The 14,499-nt window shown below is 47.4% G+C and overlaps 5 protein-coding genes across 5 annotated transcripts; 2 read left to right on the forward strand and 3 right to left on the reverse strand.

Annotated features, from left to right (window-relative positions):
- Window positions 1–4: 4 nt before the first annotated feature.
- N7462_000820 (arylsulfotransferase family protein) lies at window positions 5–1,746 on the reverse strand (the record flags this gene model as incomplete). The annotated part of the gene is made up of 3 exons (XM_057072546.1): window positions 5–969; window positions 1,048–1,113; window positions 1,179–1,746. 3 exons carry the CDS (start codon window positions 1,744–1,746, stop codon window positions 5–7), a joined length of 1,599 nt encoding a protein of 532 aa, XP_056939076.1.
- A 597-nt stretch (window positions 1,747–2,343) lies between these two features.
- On the forward strand, window positions 2,344–4,344 carry N7462_000821 (MDR family MFS transporter; the record flags this gene model as incomplete). Its single annotated transcript, XM_057072547.1, has 5 exons — window positions 2,344–2,542; window positions 2,603–2,914; window positions 2,977–3,497; window positions 3,557–4,075; window positions 4,153–4,344. Coding segments are annotated over 5 exons (1,743 nt in total), but the record flags the coding sequence as incomplete, so codon positions are not given.
- An 882-nt stretch (window positions 4,345–5,226) lies between these two features.
- Window positions 5,227–5,736, reverse strand: N7462_000822 (DUF1993 domain-containing protein; the record flags this gene model as incomplete). Its single annotated transcript, XM_057072548.1, has 1 exon — window positions 5,227–5,736. The coding sequence occupies one exon, from the start codon at window positions 5,734–5,736 to the stop codon at window positions 5,227–5,229; it is 510 nt and encodes a 169-aa protein (XP_056939078.1).
- A 3,056-nt stretch (window positions 5,737–8,792) lies between these two features.
- Window positions 8,793–10,414, forward strand: N7462_000823 (uncharacterized protein; the record flags this gene model as incomplete). Its single annotated transcript, XM_057072549.1, has 3 exons — window positions 8,793–8,861; window positions 8,918–9,088; window positions 9,149–10,414. The coding sequence occupies 3 exons, from the start codon at window positions 8,793–8,795 to the stop codon at window positions 10,412–10,414; spliced, it is 1,506 nt and encodes a 501-aa protein (XP_056939079.1).
- Window positions 10,415–10,829: 415 nt separating this feature from the next.
- Window positions 10,830–13,198, reverse strand: N7462_000824 (alpha-L-arabinofuranosidase A; the record flags this gene model as incomplete). The annotated part of the gene is made up of 8 exons (XM_057072550.1): window positions 10,830–11,177; window positions 11,237–11,344; window positions 11,401–11,555; window positions 11,684–12,103; window positions 12,161–12,350; window positions 12,402–12,518; window positions 12,576–13,028; window positions 13,079–13,198. 8 exons carry the CDS (start codon window positions 13,196–13,198, stop codon window positions 10,830–10,832), a joined length of 1,911 nt encoding a protein of 636 aa, XP_056939080.1.
- Window positions 13,199–14,499: the final 1,301 nt, after the last annotated feature.

Below are 14,499 nucleotides of genomic sequence, written 5' to 3' on the forward strand. Positions count from 1 at the left end.
TTGATTATGGCTGGAAAACAACCGGGCGCCAGGCGATCTTATCAGCTTCAACATTGTTGCCCCCCGGAGGCAACACCTGATTATGGAGAGGAACTACCGACGTCGTTTTCAGGACGTGGCCCATGTCTGAGACGGCTTCGGCTGCCACATACGAGTAGGAGTGACCAGTCCAAGAGAAGGAAGTCTCAAAGCCTTGTCGCTCCGTCTCACCCAAGAATGTCCGAGATCCATATTGGTCAGTCACTGCATAAAACCGCCAGATCGCTGTCTCGGTGTCACCATTCCACGAGACATACACCGCTGTGCCTGATGGGGTTCTCTCAGCAAAAATGGCAGGTTCCTCCGTAGGCAAGCCGGTCCAGTTATATCGAAATGCGCGATAGTTCTGAACGCCCTCGCCAAGAGCGCCCGAGTCCATATAAGCGTGGAAAATGGGGGTGCCATCTGGTCGGAACTCGGTCAAGGCGCCCTCTGAACCCCAGTTGACCAGGACATTACCATTGGGTAAAAGTTGAGTGCTCCCTTGCGACTTGGCCAAAAGTCCATCTGGAGGCTGGAATGCCTGAACGGTCCGTGCGGTCCACGTCGCAGTATTGAGAGAAATTATCTTTCCCTGAGAAAAAGGATGCGTGTGAACCTCATGGCCGCGGTGATTTTCGGTGCCATGGGCCGAGTTATCGAAGAGAGAGATAATCTCTTCGTCCTTGTCTTGCGACACAAAACGAGCGTGGTGCTGGAAGCAGAACCGGACGTTGGGGCCCAGATTGAAGTCAGACCGGAGACCACCCAGACGCCAGATGATCTCCCCAGTTGTCCCATTGACTTTATGGACGGCGCAAGCATCGCGAGCGGAGATTAAGTAGTTACCCGATGCATCCTTGTCGACTGAATTGATATGGAAGTAATCCCATGCGTCCGACGAATTAAAGCCTGCACCAGCTTGACCAGGGTTGAGGGGGAGGACGGCCTCTGATCGCAGTGAGAATTAGCAAAATAATTAAACAAGATGTACAGACAGATCAAGGCGTAATCAGCGAAGGATCGTACCGTCAGGACTAACATGTTCAAGACTTGACCACTCGAAAAGCAGTTCACCAGTTTCAATATTCAATTCTAGGTCACGAGCCGCGATATTAGCCAGCGGCATCTTGAAGTCATAGCAGTGGGAAATGACATACCCTGAAAGATGGCATTCACAATCCACTGTTGCTCTGGGCTTCCACCCCACCGAGTCAGGTCGATTGGAATTGGTTGGTACACCTGAATTAGGGCAGTCCTCTCATCAATCACATGAAATTCATGCTTATCCATGAGCTTATGGTTCCCGGCACGCAGTTCTCGAATCGTCTCGTAGTTCTGGTTAAGAATTGTTACATGTCCATGTCCGTGCCCATATGCTGGGTTATGGTCTCCTTCGAAGCTGAATAGGACATCCTGTCCCTTCCAGCAAGCGGCCTGGAAATTGGCCGCCCAGATGGAGTAGTATGTGTACCCAGACCAAACGAGCTCGCCGTCATCACGAAAGATATACGGCCCTTCCTGACGTGGGCCATGGAGCTGTGGTTCCGCCCATTGACCCGCGAACGGGGCGACGAACAGATATCCCTCCTCAACATCGAAAGACGCAGGGATGGTGATGTTAAGTCGAGGTGGGGCAAGGTCTGTTCGAGACTTAAACTGCCAATTGGCAGCAGCTAGGGGTGCCAATGCGGCGATCCAGACAAGGGTTTCAGGAACCTTCATCATTATAGGAAGAAGGACTAATCCAGCGATCAGTTTCCATGATGCCGTCCATTGTGTGCGAAATAGGGTACATTAACCTTAGATGAATATTCTGCACTGGGTCAAGTCGTCGACGAAAGAACTGAAACTTGGTGTTCCGCTAGAAATTGTGCGAACCCAATTTTATAGAGGCTATAGAAACTGATATAGCACTGATAGAAAGAGAAGGGATGAAGGAAAGGGGACAGCGAGTGCATTTATAAGAATCCCGACCATGGATAACATGCATGGCTTAGATTAATATTTCTATCGCCATTGCGAACAATGATTTCACGTATTAGATTGATCGAATCATCCCGAGGAGGCGCCGATCAATCATAATGTGCGAAGCGCAGCAAATGTCGTGCTTCCTCGGCCGAAAAGAGCCCCACGTTCCTAATCGAGTGCCCGCTGCAGTTTCCCGCTCTCGTTGACAGAATTGATTTGAAATTTTCGTCTCCAAACTTCTTATACTGATTGACCGCGGAAAAAGTCTAGTCGCTGAACTTCTGGTTTTTGCCTAGGCCCTCTTAGCATCATTTCCCTGGTTTGAAACTTTACTGAAAGGACCTCTCAAGTAGTCCCTCAACATACCCCGCTATAGTTACGCGTTGCGGCGAACAAAATCTTTCAACTTGTGATTCGGAAGATATGACCCAATATCAAGACACAGAAAATTCTGCCCCTGCAATGATGACACCGAGCGAAGAACGACCACTCTTGCAACCGAATCAAGCGGTGCTGTGGAAGCCGCCACCGGGGTTTCTTGTTATTCAGCTAGGTTAGAAGAAAAGTATACCCTGCTCTAATAGATTGAATGCTAATCAAAATCTATTAATAGCGATCATGTCAAACGTTTTTCTCGGCGGGTTCGATGGCACGATAACGGCCTCGACTTACGCCGTGATCAGTTCCGAATTCAACGCTGCCAATACTGCTTCGTGGTTAACAACATCCTATTTGATTACAAGCACGGCATTCCAGCCACTATATGGACGTCTCTCAGATATTCTCGGTCGCCGCACCTGCTTCTTCACCGCCACCGTCTCATTCCTGATCGGGTGTCTGGGATGCGCGGTCGCCCGAGATGTGATCTTTCTCAACGTGATGCGCGCGTTGACTGGCATTGGCGGTGGTGGCCTAATGACTATGGGTGTGTTCTTCTTCTCAAAGCACTTCAACGACATGCGATATCTTTACTGATCAATTACATAGCAACCATAATCAACTCCGATATGATTCCGTTCCGCCAGCGCGGGATGTACCAGGTAGTCCAAAATGTTTCATATGGTTTCGGAGCAATTTGTGGCGCTTCATTTGGTGGCACAATTGTCGACACGATCGGATGGCGCTGGTGCTTTTTGATGCAAGTTCCGGTATCGCTGTCAGCTCTAGTCTTGGGGTATTTTGTATTGAAGTCTCCGACTAAGAAAGAATCCCCGACATTGCAACCGACTCGCGGCATCTGGCAACAAATTGATCTGCTTGGTTCACTTCTACTGGTTCTCGCTTTGTCGAGTCAACTGGTAGGCCTAAGCCTGGGCGGCAATGAACTTCCTTGGACCAACGTCTGGGTAATCCTATCCCTTGTTTCCAGTATTGTTCTCTTGGGGGCCTTCTTTGCCGTCGAAGCAACAACAACTGCGGCGCCTCTCATACCATTGAAGATGCTTAAAGGACAGCTTGCCGTATCGACTCAAATTGCGAACGTGTGCGTTGGGATGGCAGCATATGCCGTGAGTGTCCTTTGATTGATTTCCATTTCGCAACATACTAATTGAACTGGCCTCCATAGTTTCTCTTTACCTTACCACTGCTCTTTCAAGTCATTCTGCTGGATAGTCCCTCCAAAGCAGGCGCCCGGCTGGTGATTCCATCTCTTGCTACACCATTGGGAGGATTTATCTCCGGTGTCGTGATGTCACGATGGGGAAAGCTAGCTCAATTGGTTCGCACAGGAGCTGCTCTTATGTTTTTCGGAAATTTGCTGGTGACTCTCTTACGCTTTAATGATTCGGAGTGGAAATACTTTGCCTATACCATTCCCGCCAACCTAGGACAGGGAATTGTTTACCCTGGAATTCTTTTTACCTTTCTTGCTGCCTTCGATCATTCCGGTAAGGTTCCATTGGTTGTTACTGGACAAAGACAATCGACTGACCTCGGTTCAGACCATGCGGTATCTGCCTCTACCGTATATCTCATTCGCTCTCTCGGCAGTGTTTGGGGAGTGGCTATTACTTCGGCCATCATTCAGAATACATTGAACTCAGGCCTCGGGGGGGCCTTGAGTGGAATACCAGACAAAGGGAAAGTACATCCCCATTTCCCTGTTGACTTGAGAGTGCCATGGGCGATCCGCTGACCATCTTGATTCTCATTTTTGTCTAGATTATCGACCAAATTCGTCATTCTGTATCCGCTATTCATGATCTCCCTCCAGACGTGCAGATGGCTGTTCGAATGGTTTATTACAAGGGCATCCGGCTATGCTTTGCCGCGTCTGCTTCCTGTGGAGTCATCGCAACTATTTCAGCCTTCTTCACCCGCGGGAAAGGGCTCGAACGTACCGGAGCAGATTAATTCTGGAGATTGCGCCCCTCCTCCCATCCAAAGGTGCCGGATTATTTCACGGTGAGGTGATGAACTCTAGCTTTACGTCCCAGGAGGTTGCCTCACGGCCCAAGTCGTCACCTTCCTTTGCCAAGCCCACGGTGGTGCCGGAGGCAGATCTCTGGTCTAAGACTTGGCAATCTCAAGATTGTAAGTGCTACGGAGATATTATTGAATTCGAAAGTGAAAACAGTAGATAGAATTTTCCAAATGAAAAGGCTCTGAAAGATATTTCCCGCCCATAGCCTTCCGTTCTCTGGCTCATGGGGTTCGTAGTCAAATACATGAAGGATTAAACAGGACCATACCAGCCGAGTTTCACTATGCTTTACACCATCATACCTTCATTAGTCCAATAGGAACTTTTTGAATTAAGGGCTTCAGAATCAAAGCTATCGGCTGAATAGTGGCAATGTAGCTTGGCACGAGGAACTTTCCCCTCTGTCAATTGAGTTCATTCGCATTGCATTTGCAATGTAAAACATATAACAGATCCATCGGATCACGTCAATGCCGATAATTCGGAAAGTTCTTTTGTATCCAGAGGGAAATTGCGCCGTTGAAGTGATACCTCTGTAGTTAAAGTGAGTCCCTCGTGAGACCCCCATACATCGTCGGTGAATAAGCTACCAAACCTCTATTGTTGGAGCACGTCTAAGATTACGCTTCATTTTGGTTTTTGGCCTCATGTAAATACGTATTCCACTCTTCACATGTCGCTGATTTGAGATTTTGAGCATAGTACCAATGGAAGAGACAGGTACCAGTAATCTTCATTGTTTGATACTCTTATGTAGATTATTGTATTATGATACATTCCAGAAATTTTGCCAGGCGTGAGGTCCAGACAATTCATCGCTGCATCACAAAGGGCATTAGATAATCCCATTTTCCCAGTGGAACACCCTCCTTCCGCAAAATACCATATGCAGTCGTGACATGGAAAAAGATATTCGCCTGCATGATATTTGCATACACTATCCCAGACAATGGCATCGTGGTCGTGCCTAGAGATGTGGGCTTAACATCCTCGCAGTGCTCGATGATATAGGTCTTATCGGCAGCATCCAGCGCTTGGAGTGTTTTTTCAATGCGCTGGTACATTTCAGCGTAAGAGAAAAGGACATCCTTGCTTGAGTCGTGCACCGGCGGCTCTGCATCTGTCAATCTAGCCAAGACAAGCAAAGTTTGAGTTGTCGCGCAAAAGACTTGATAGCTAAGTGACTTCATGTCTTCGTAAAGTCGACTATTGGGAAAATTCGCGGCATTTGGATGCTCCTCTGCCTTGTGGAGGATGTCAGACAGCGAAGTCAAGACGCGCTTTGTTTGGAGGATGGAGGAGTCATAGATGGTGTAGGCCATTTCGGTTGTCCAGACTTCAATGCAATTATTTTGAAAGCTAAAGAGAGAGAGAAAATATTTTGAGAAAATGTCAATAAGCGAACGGAGTACAATTAATTATTTATATCCTGTGAATTTGTAAGCTGACAGCTTTAGTCCAAATGGAGGGGTGCTATGCTTACGTTCCCGATCTGGTAACTCGAAAGATGATCTGGGGCGAGCCGAAGGGGGCCGTTAGAATGAACAATCTTGATTGGTTGGTTGAGAAAGGAATATTCAGGAGCGGGTCAAACAACTCAACCGGGCCAATTTAGAGCCATTTCATAGTCAGCACTAGATAGCCAGAGATCTCAATTGGCGAAGTATTTCAATCCAATTGAGAATCACTATTACATAGTTCTGTTAGTCTGACAGGTGACGCAAGTGTCGAATGCAAAAATCTCTGAACGCGTAATGCCATGAGAAAAGTCTAGACAGACTCCTAATTAAGGATCGCGAAAATTTGAGAGATGAAAATCGCCCGATGACGGCCATTCTCGCCAGCTAAGCGTCAGAAGCTGATCGATCCCTAGTCAATTCTCATACAATGAAGTGAATCAACAGAAATTTGATAGAAATACTGACAAGCAATGATAGGATCAATTATTCAAAACCGAGCGAGCGACTGGGGTGTCGTCAAGGTCTGAAGGATTATCAAATGCATTTAAGCCATTATAGTTGACAGCCAATCTCGCACACCTGTATTTAACGATGCAAGTTTATACTCTAGTCTCCCGGGGGGTCGAACCATCCTTTAAGTACAACAATAGGTACATAGTGAACCAGGGCGCTCAGCGGCAAGCCTGAGAATTCAGGCAGGAGGATATAGCTTCAACAAACCAGCATACAAACCACCACACACCACAATAGAGGAAGCCTCCCCTATAGGAAGCAGAAGTAGATAGAGCGAAGAGAGTGTAAGAGTTGATTCTTCTCCCTATTAGAGATCTGAAGCTATATCCTGTAAGGACTGTGTACTGGAAAGATATCCTCCAATTAGAGATCCCCCTTGTAGGCCATTTCCCCACTACAATAGCTATGCCGTCATGGTGCAGCATGTCTAGCCAAAGCCGGTATATATATTATAAATCAAAGACCACGGTAGCTGGGCAAGAGAATTACCGGGAGATATTTTGGGGCTTTAAGCACACAATGAACCACAAAGATTTCAGAAACCGAGGAACAATTCATCAACATCAGAAATAAGGTACAGTGCGGTTGGGTGCTTCTCAATAGAGACACCTTGACCATGGGAGACCTCGAAGATGGCTCAATCCTGTTTTAAACCACCTATCTATCCATCGAACTGTATACATTATACTATTGTATAATACTCTGGGAACCTAGACGTCTGTAGTTGGAATTGAACTAGCTTTTTGTGTCGAAGATCCCGTCGCCTATAGGACTAAGATTGTGATTTGAAGCGCCAAGTTGATTATCGGGATGTGGCAAGAGACGAGCTGTGTTGTCATCATTTCTACGCGATCGTTTTGGTTCATTCCTAAGGTCGACAGATAGACACAGGCCTGGTTGTGCCGGCCTTGCTGGCACAAGCCTCTTCATCAGAAGTGTCGCCAAAAGCTCTTTGGGTACCTCTAATATTTTCTCGGATACTAATCCCTCTATGCTAGTGTTACTTTAATCGGGGGCCAGTAAAAGCCCAATTAGTGTCGTTGAAACAGTGTGCCGGCATTTTTTGTTCCCAAACTCCATGGCACCCTAAGGCCGGTGCCATATGTTTCCATTTTCAAGCAAAATGCAATTTAATCCCGGCCTTGAAATTATGTCGAATTTTGACAGGTTAAAAATTCGTACTTATTCTACAACAATGCACAAAATTGTCGTGGAAAAATATGTGGTCTTGTTTCTCTGGATAGGTATCCAGAATGGGATCCGGTTCTGTCGTGGAGCCCTTTGGTGTGAGCCCATGGATAGAATATGCTAGCGTCCAGGCCAGATTGTGTGAAAATCGGTTAGTGCTTTGTTCAATACAGCTTTCTATTCTGAAAATACCTTCGAAATATGTGTGTGGCAAGCTAGTTGAAGCGATTTGTTGTTCGATGGTGTCTCGCGAAATTAGAGCAGCCAAAAGATCTGATTTTTTAAGGCTAAAGCACTGAAATTAAGTTAAGTCAAATTTGCCGAGCTCGGAATGTTGACTTTTCTGAGTACTGAAGCGAAGCTCTATCATTGGACGAGCTTTGTATGTTCCCCTTTCTTCTAGATCCTAACAATGTAAGGGATAAGGTCAGAATGCGGGTCAAAATGGTGCTACATCTCGGAGCTTCCCAACCCGAAGTTCTATGATTCGCTTTCCTGTTGATCTGTTGTTTTCTATAGGACTATTCGATTGACCGATTTAAGAGAAAAGTTGGCCACTATCAAGAAAATTGAATCAGAGATAATTGGTACTTCAGGTTGAAGTGAGTCATGTTTCATAGCGCTGGTTCCTGTGACACGATTGGGTCTCTATAACTTTTCACAATTACAGACTACATATATCTATCAGCAGAGACTAATGAAATATCTTAAATTCTGTCTCAGTGGGATTGAAGTGCAAACAGAATATTGGAAATAATACTACTGATTCACCCTTGGAGGCTTCGGGCTTCTAGGAATGTCACATTCTCGTTCACCCCTTCTTCTCTCTGACATCTGTTCCTCCTTCTTCATACACCCACGAGGAATAAGCCTTGCCGAGTGTCTCTCATAATTGGTAACCATGGGACGGACTCTGCATGTGCGGAGACTGGCCGCCACCGCTTTGGTGGCTGAATTCCATTTTCTTTCCGATCATCAACAAACATAAACAACCGCTTGCTTGATGTGTGAATAGTTGAGAACTCATCATAGTTTTAGACTTAAAAGCCATGAAGTTTCCAGTATTACGGAAGTTGTCCGCCACAACACATTCAGTCGACACTCCTCGCTTTTCGGTATCTTTCTTTTTTTTGCCTTCTCAGATAGAGTTAATTGCTGTCTGTCATTAATCATCGCAATACTCTTTTTGTCTACACATTCATTTACTATCACTGTTGATGATGCATTCAATCCTTTCTCTTGCCGCGTTTCTAGGCGTGGGCGCACTCGCCCACCCATCCGGCCTTGTAAGTACCGAGACATCTTGGCAGTTCCAAGGCATTTCTGCTCACAAATATTTTAGTGGTGGGGCACCGATCTTTGCTATCCCAGCCCCGAAAACACTGACAACCAGTGCTCGCCGGCCCAGCAGTCTGGGTTTGACTGGTCGGATCTGGCCGAAGGGGATGACTGGGCCTTTGAGGGGTTCAAGTTCGTTGGGTTCTCACCCAAGGATGCTTGTGGATCTGCAGGGGTATGTCCATTTTCGTTTAACTAAGAAGATACAAGTATAATGTGTACTAACCATGCATAGGGCAAGTGCATTGAGGGAAAGCTTTCCCGAGATGATAGCTACATGCTGAAAGTGGACGCCGCTGATGCGCCGTTTTCCGTGAGCGACTTCCGTCTTTCAACCTCCCGCAACACGGACGTTCTGCTTCGGTATGATATGCCGGATGACGGATCTTCTTCCTTCTGTCATCAGGTTGTCAGGAGCTCGCCTGAGGGAGTTGATGTGGCCAACACCCAGTGTGGCGGTGCAGTCGCGGTCAATTTCATGCTGCCAGAAGAGAGCAAGTTCGGGGAATGCGATCTCAACATTCATCAGATCAACTTTGACTGCTCGACTGGGACCAAGCCCCCGGTTTCCCCGCCAGCGAGTGAATCGCATTCGGTTGATCACTCCAGCACTCCGGTTGTCACCCCTCCACCTTTCACCAGCCCATCCCCGCCGATGACCACTTCGACGGTGTGGACGACTGCCGAGATTACCGTGACCAACTGTCCCCCAACAGTTACCGATTGCCCCTCCCACTCGACCGTGGTTTTGACGTCGACATATTCTCTTTCGACTACTGTCTGTCCATCCAAGCCAGTCCACTCTCCCTCGAGCCCAGTCAGCTCGTCCGATGTCACCAGTCCATCCGTGGTCCCGGCCCCATGCCCCGAAGTGGTCCCTAAGTGCATTAATACTTGGCTCTCCATTCCCAAGTGTGACTCGAACAGCGATGCCGCGTGCTTCTGCCCATCGTCCGAGTTCACCGCAAAGGTCGATTCTTGTATCCATGCATGGGGCAGTTCTGAGGATGAAACCAACCGTGCACTTTCTTACTTCGCCGGCATCTGCGCTCCTTATGTTCCAAAGAACCCTGCTATTATTGATATTGTCCCGAGTGGCACCCCTCCAGCCCCTGTTCATGCGCCGACGACATTCTCCAAAGCCACTACTGGTGAGATTCGAGCGACCACCGCGGCCCCAATGACCCCCTGCACGACCATCTCCTGGGCTTCGCAGACAGCGACTGTCCCGCAAGTTAGTTTCGACACGGTCACTTCGGGATCCAGCACAAGCGTATGCTTGGTGGCAAAGGGAACGGCGACACCTGCCGTGACTCACCATACTACACACCCGCCAACCACTACAGCGACGACCACTTCTTGCAAAACCCACACAGGATCTTGGACCACAACCACTACCAAGCCCACTCCAACCTATGTTCCCTCTAATGTGGCATCTGGAATGCTCTCACCCAGTGTGTGGGCATTGCTGGTCGCTGGTCTAGCCTTCTATCTTTCCTAGGCGCGGAGTTTGAGGATACTCTTCTTGGAGGTGAAAATTAGAACTTGGGTTCAAGATCTAGCTATGATCGGAGAGTAATGCTGTGTGTACTGTGAAATGGTAGTGAGCGACTAAACCTTTACTGGGAGCTGTGAGTGGCTTGGAATATACGTATTTTAAACGTTTCCTTATATGAACTCGAAGACTTTTACGTTCGGAGTTACTTCGAACCCTTTTTTTTCTATTTCATGTCCAAGACAACAATTTTATATTCTCTAGTATGAGGTTGCTCAAAATAGCCCCTTTTTGGATTTCGACGTAAGGGGGAATTTAGTACTCCAAGTTAAAGCATTCTGCTGAACATGGATTGCGACCTCAAAAACACGTTGTGTGCAACCTATATATATACTTTTGCGGGGATGGTTCGATAGCTCACTCAGTTGGTTGTCAGAACTGCAACACTCAGGTTCGGCAGCTTGAAGCTGAATACACCTTGTTTGCCAGCCTTGATCTTCGTTGTCTTACTTTGGACCACGTTGGCAGCGCCAACTTCATTCATCGAGAAGCCACTTGGCGCGGTGAGGACGGTCAAGTCCGCAGTCGCGCCCCGCCCAATACCCTCGAAGGTCAATGACACGGGAACGTCCGCAGTGCTGTTGTAGACAGCCGCTTTGAAGATACGCGAGTCTGTCTTGTCATCCAGACCAGCGACATAGTAAAGTGGACCAAAGCTGCTATTTGAAGATGCCGGCAGAGTGTTGGTCATGTGGTTCTTATTGAAAAGCTGTTCAAATGTTAGCGAGCACACAGGTATATCTACTATCTATCGTCAAAAGCCCTTACATTGTAGACGTGCCAACTAGTAGACCGCGCAGTATCATCGGGGTCGGCGTTGAATGAGATCATAGTCGGGGACCATTCGTAGTTATCGAGGTTCATCAAGAATGGAGCCTTTCCTGGTTAGTTTTGCCGAGAGCATATTTTCTGGGGAGGATTTATTTTCTCACATAAGTAGTTCCAATGATCTTGTCCGCATTGCGTTCAGCACCCAGAAGGAAAACGGCCTCGGCAACCGAGGCGAGCCACCAAGGATAGAGAGAAAAGTGAGTATCACTCCAGTCGATGCCAACTCCGTTGTTCCACTCGGTCGCAGCAATTTCACCTGTTACATTCCAAGTCAGTTCATCGCACCACAAATATTGAGACTAAACATGTCAGATAAGGTTGGATATCCTCCTTCGTCTTCCCAACCAACCAATCAACATTCCTTCGGTTTCAAGAAACACATACCAAGGAGAATAGGATGCTCAGTGCTGTAGCTATCGAACATATCGAATTTAGTGATGAAGTTATCCGGAATATCGTATAAATGGTAGTCACCACCAGCCGTGCCTGGAAGAGTCATTGCGACAGTTGATGCGAGGACCTGGATATCGGGATACTTCTCGGTGATTGCATCGTAAAACGCCGCAAACCGGTAGGACTCATACGAGCTTAGACCACTGTTGAGATTGTCTTCGTTCCCAACCTCGATATATCGGATGACCCACGGGTCTGGGTGGCCATACTTCGCGCGCAAGGCACCATACTCGGTATCAACAGAGCCAGTCAAGAACTCAATCTCATGCAAAGCATCTTGCACGTAGAAATCAAGGTCTTCCTCGGCAATTACATCTCCATTCAGAGCCAGACCGGCCCATACAGCAAGAACTATAGGGAAATTCAATCAGCTTTCGGATTCACGAAAATCATTGTTGATGTTCTTACTTGGTTCCATGTTGAGGTCATCACACCACTCCATGTATTCAACCAAGCCCATGCCGCTAGTCTCTTGGTATTGCCAAGTCGTGGCGCGACCAGGTCGGTCCTTGAGCGGTCCGATTGTCTCATTCCACTTCCATCGACCGTCGATGGTGTCTCCCTCAAGGTTGTTGCCACCGGGGAATCGTAGGAATTTCTATCAAGTCAGTTATTGCATAGAGATTAGAAAAAATAACGCAGAACTCACCGGCCCCAAGTCGCTTAATGCCTGCATGAGGTCCCGTCGCATTCCATTTGGGCGATCATTCCAAGTTGGCGGGAAGAGGCTGATCAAGTTGAAGTCTAGCGAGCCGCCAGATGCTTTCTGGTCGCTATCAGTAAATGGAAAAGGTGAATGATATCAATCAATTCGCATACATACCGACGCATCAAAGGTTAGCGAAAACGTATTGTTGGAGTTTGGGGCTTTCTTCGATGGTGTGAGAACAAACTCATGCTGCACCCATTCCTTGGCAACACTCTTTGAAGACACCTTGGCGCTTGCCCATACTTCTCCAGTCGTCGCGGACTTGAGATAAGCAGTAAAAGCACCACTGTAAGATCCCTTGACATAGAATGATCCTGAATATTTCTGCGGTCGAACATCGATTCCCCAGAAGCCTGAGTTACTGAAGCCAGAGGTGCCTTTTCCTTTGACTCGAACAGAGGTAGGCAACGCCGAAGAAAGAGGATTGCTCAAGTTCTGGAGAGACAAACTCGAGTCCCCAACAGCTGACCAAGCATCCAGGCTGGATGGATATGTTGTGCTGCCCTGAAAAGCTCGATTGCGAATCAACTCCGCATATAGACCACCTTCGCCGCAGTGGTTGATCTCCTGAAGTCCATGTTAATCACTGTCACTAAACATGTGTCTAGTGATCGTACCTCCTCCATCGCACCATACTGCAAGTTAGTCGTAACATTGCCTCCAGACTTAGCTACCGAGATCTGCACAGCTGCTGCATATGATGCCAGCAGTGGCAGAAGAAGGTACTCGCGTAACATGATTGCCGCAATAGAAAGTTGCTTGCAGATGCAGCTTGCTGATCCTGCCTGGTTTAGATCAGAAGTAATCGCCGATGAGGCGGCACCATTCAGTATTTATGTCCCCTCATTCTACTGTGAATCTGGCATCGCATGGTGATTTAACCGGGTGAAATTCCCTTTGCTCGGCATTCTCGTCACCCCTCATCTACTCCAACTGAGATCAGGGACGATCAGGACGTTGCAGAAGATCATTTCCGCTCTCGAGGCACTGCAATACGACTAGCTTGCATAATTGCCGATATTGCATGTCTCGATTGGGTAAAATCCCAGGAGGAGTATTCTGGGCCAAACATACCCCTCCAGCGACCAGCACGGCTGGAGAAACATCGGAAGCTAGTGCATTTCACTAATACCCGAATCCCTGCGTGAAGTGAGGGGACTCGTGCCTGGCCCATTATGTGAGGTGGCGCAGGGGTTCTAAAAGGCCGTGCCATTCTGACAGAGACAGAATGGAGAGCACCACAGTCCAACAGTTGGCTCTATCGGTGCACAAAGTACCTTATGATGATTTTCTCGGTCGCGAGATCTGATTGATGGGGAAAATAGAAGTGCTAATCCGCAACCCCAGAGCCTCCACTTTTCCACTTTCCACCTGCGGGGCTGGGTCTAATGTTGTGCTTTATGGTGTCACCAAAGTGAGTGGGGTCAGTCAGACCAGTAAAGCGCTCGGCGAGTGCACATTCTGATCCGCACTCGATCAGAAAGATGAGATATATTAGGAAGTGGAACATCGATTTTTTTTCTTATCATTCTCTGAAGTAGAAAACAAGATACTAACATTGAGCACCCAAACAATATCTAAGTCCCAATGGCTTCGTCAACAGGAGAAACATGTCGAATACAGCGCCAAAATCATCCCAGCCCCATCTATCATTCGATAAATTGATCAATACTAGCCACAGGAGTCTTTCGACATGGAGAGATTTTCTTCTTGTATGTCTCTAACAGGAGCTTGATCAGTAGGTAGGTGTTGAAAAACAATATCGCCTTTGCCGCTTTTTTGATTTCACAAATGAGAGTATCATCTTTCAGTTGTCACCGAGCGCTATAGAGGCCACCAAAGACCTTGACTCGTGGGTATTGCTTCGGTCGATCGAGCATCATGCTGACATGAGCAATTTGAAAGGAGTATTCGGTTATATCTAGTCGTGTAATGTCTGTTCCGAATCAATTGTCAACGCAAAGTCACTTATTTATTGGTCATGGTAGATCCTCGGAAAACTCATGATAAGCCAATCACTCCCTTTTGGTTTTCCAAT

This window comes from Penicillium macrosclerotiorum (assembly GCF_028827735.1).
Source record: "Penicillium macrosclerotiorum strain IBT 26536 chromosome Unknown utg000001l_segment0_segment0, whole genome shotgun sequence".
Lineage (NCBI taxonomy): Eukaryota > Fungi > Ascomycota > Eurotiomycetes > Eurotiales > Aspergillaceae > Penicillium > Penicillium macrosclerotiorum.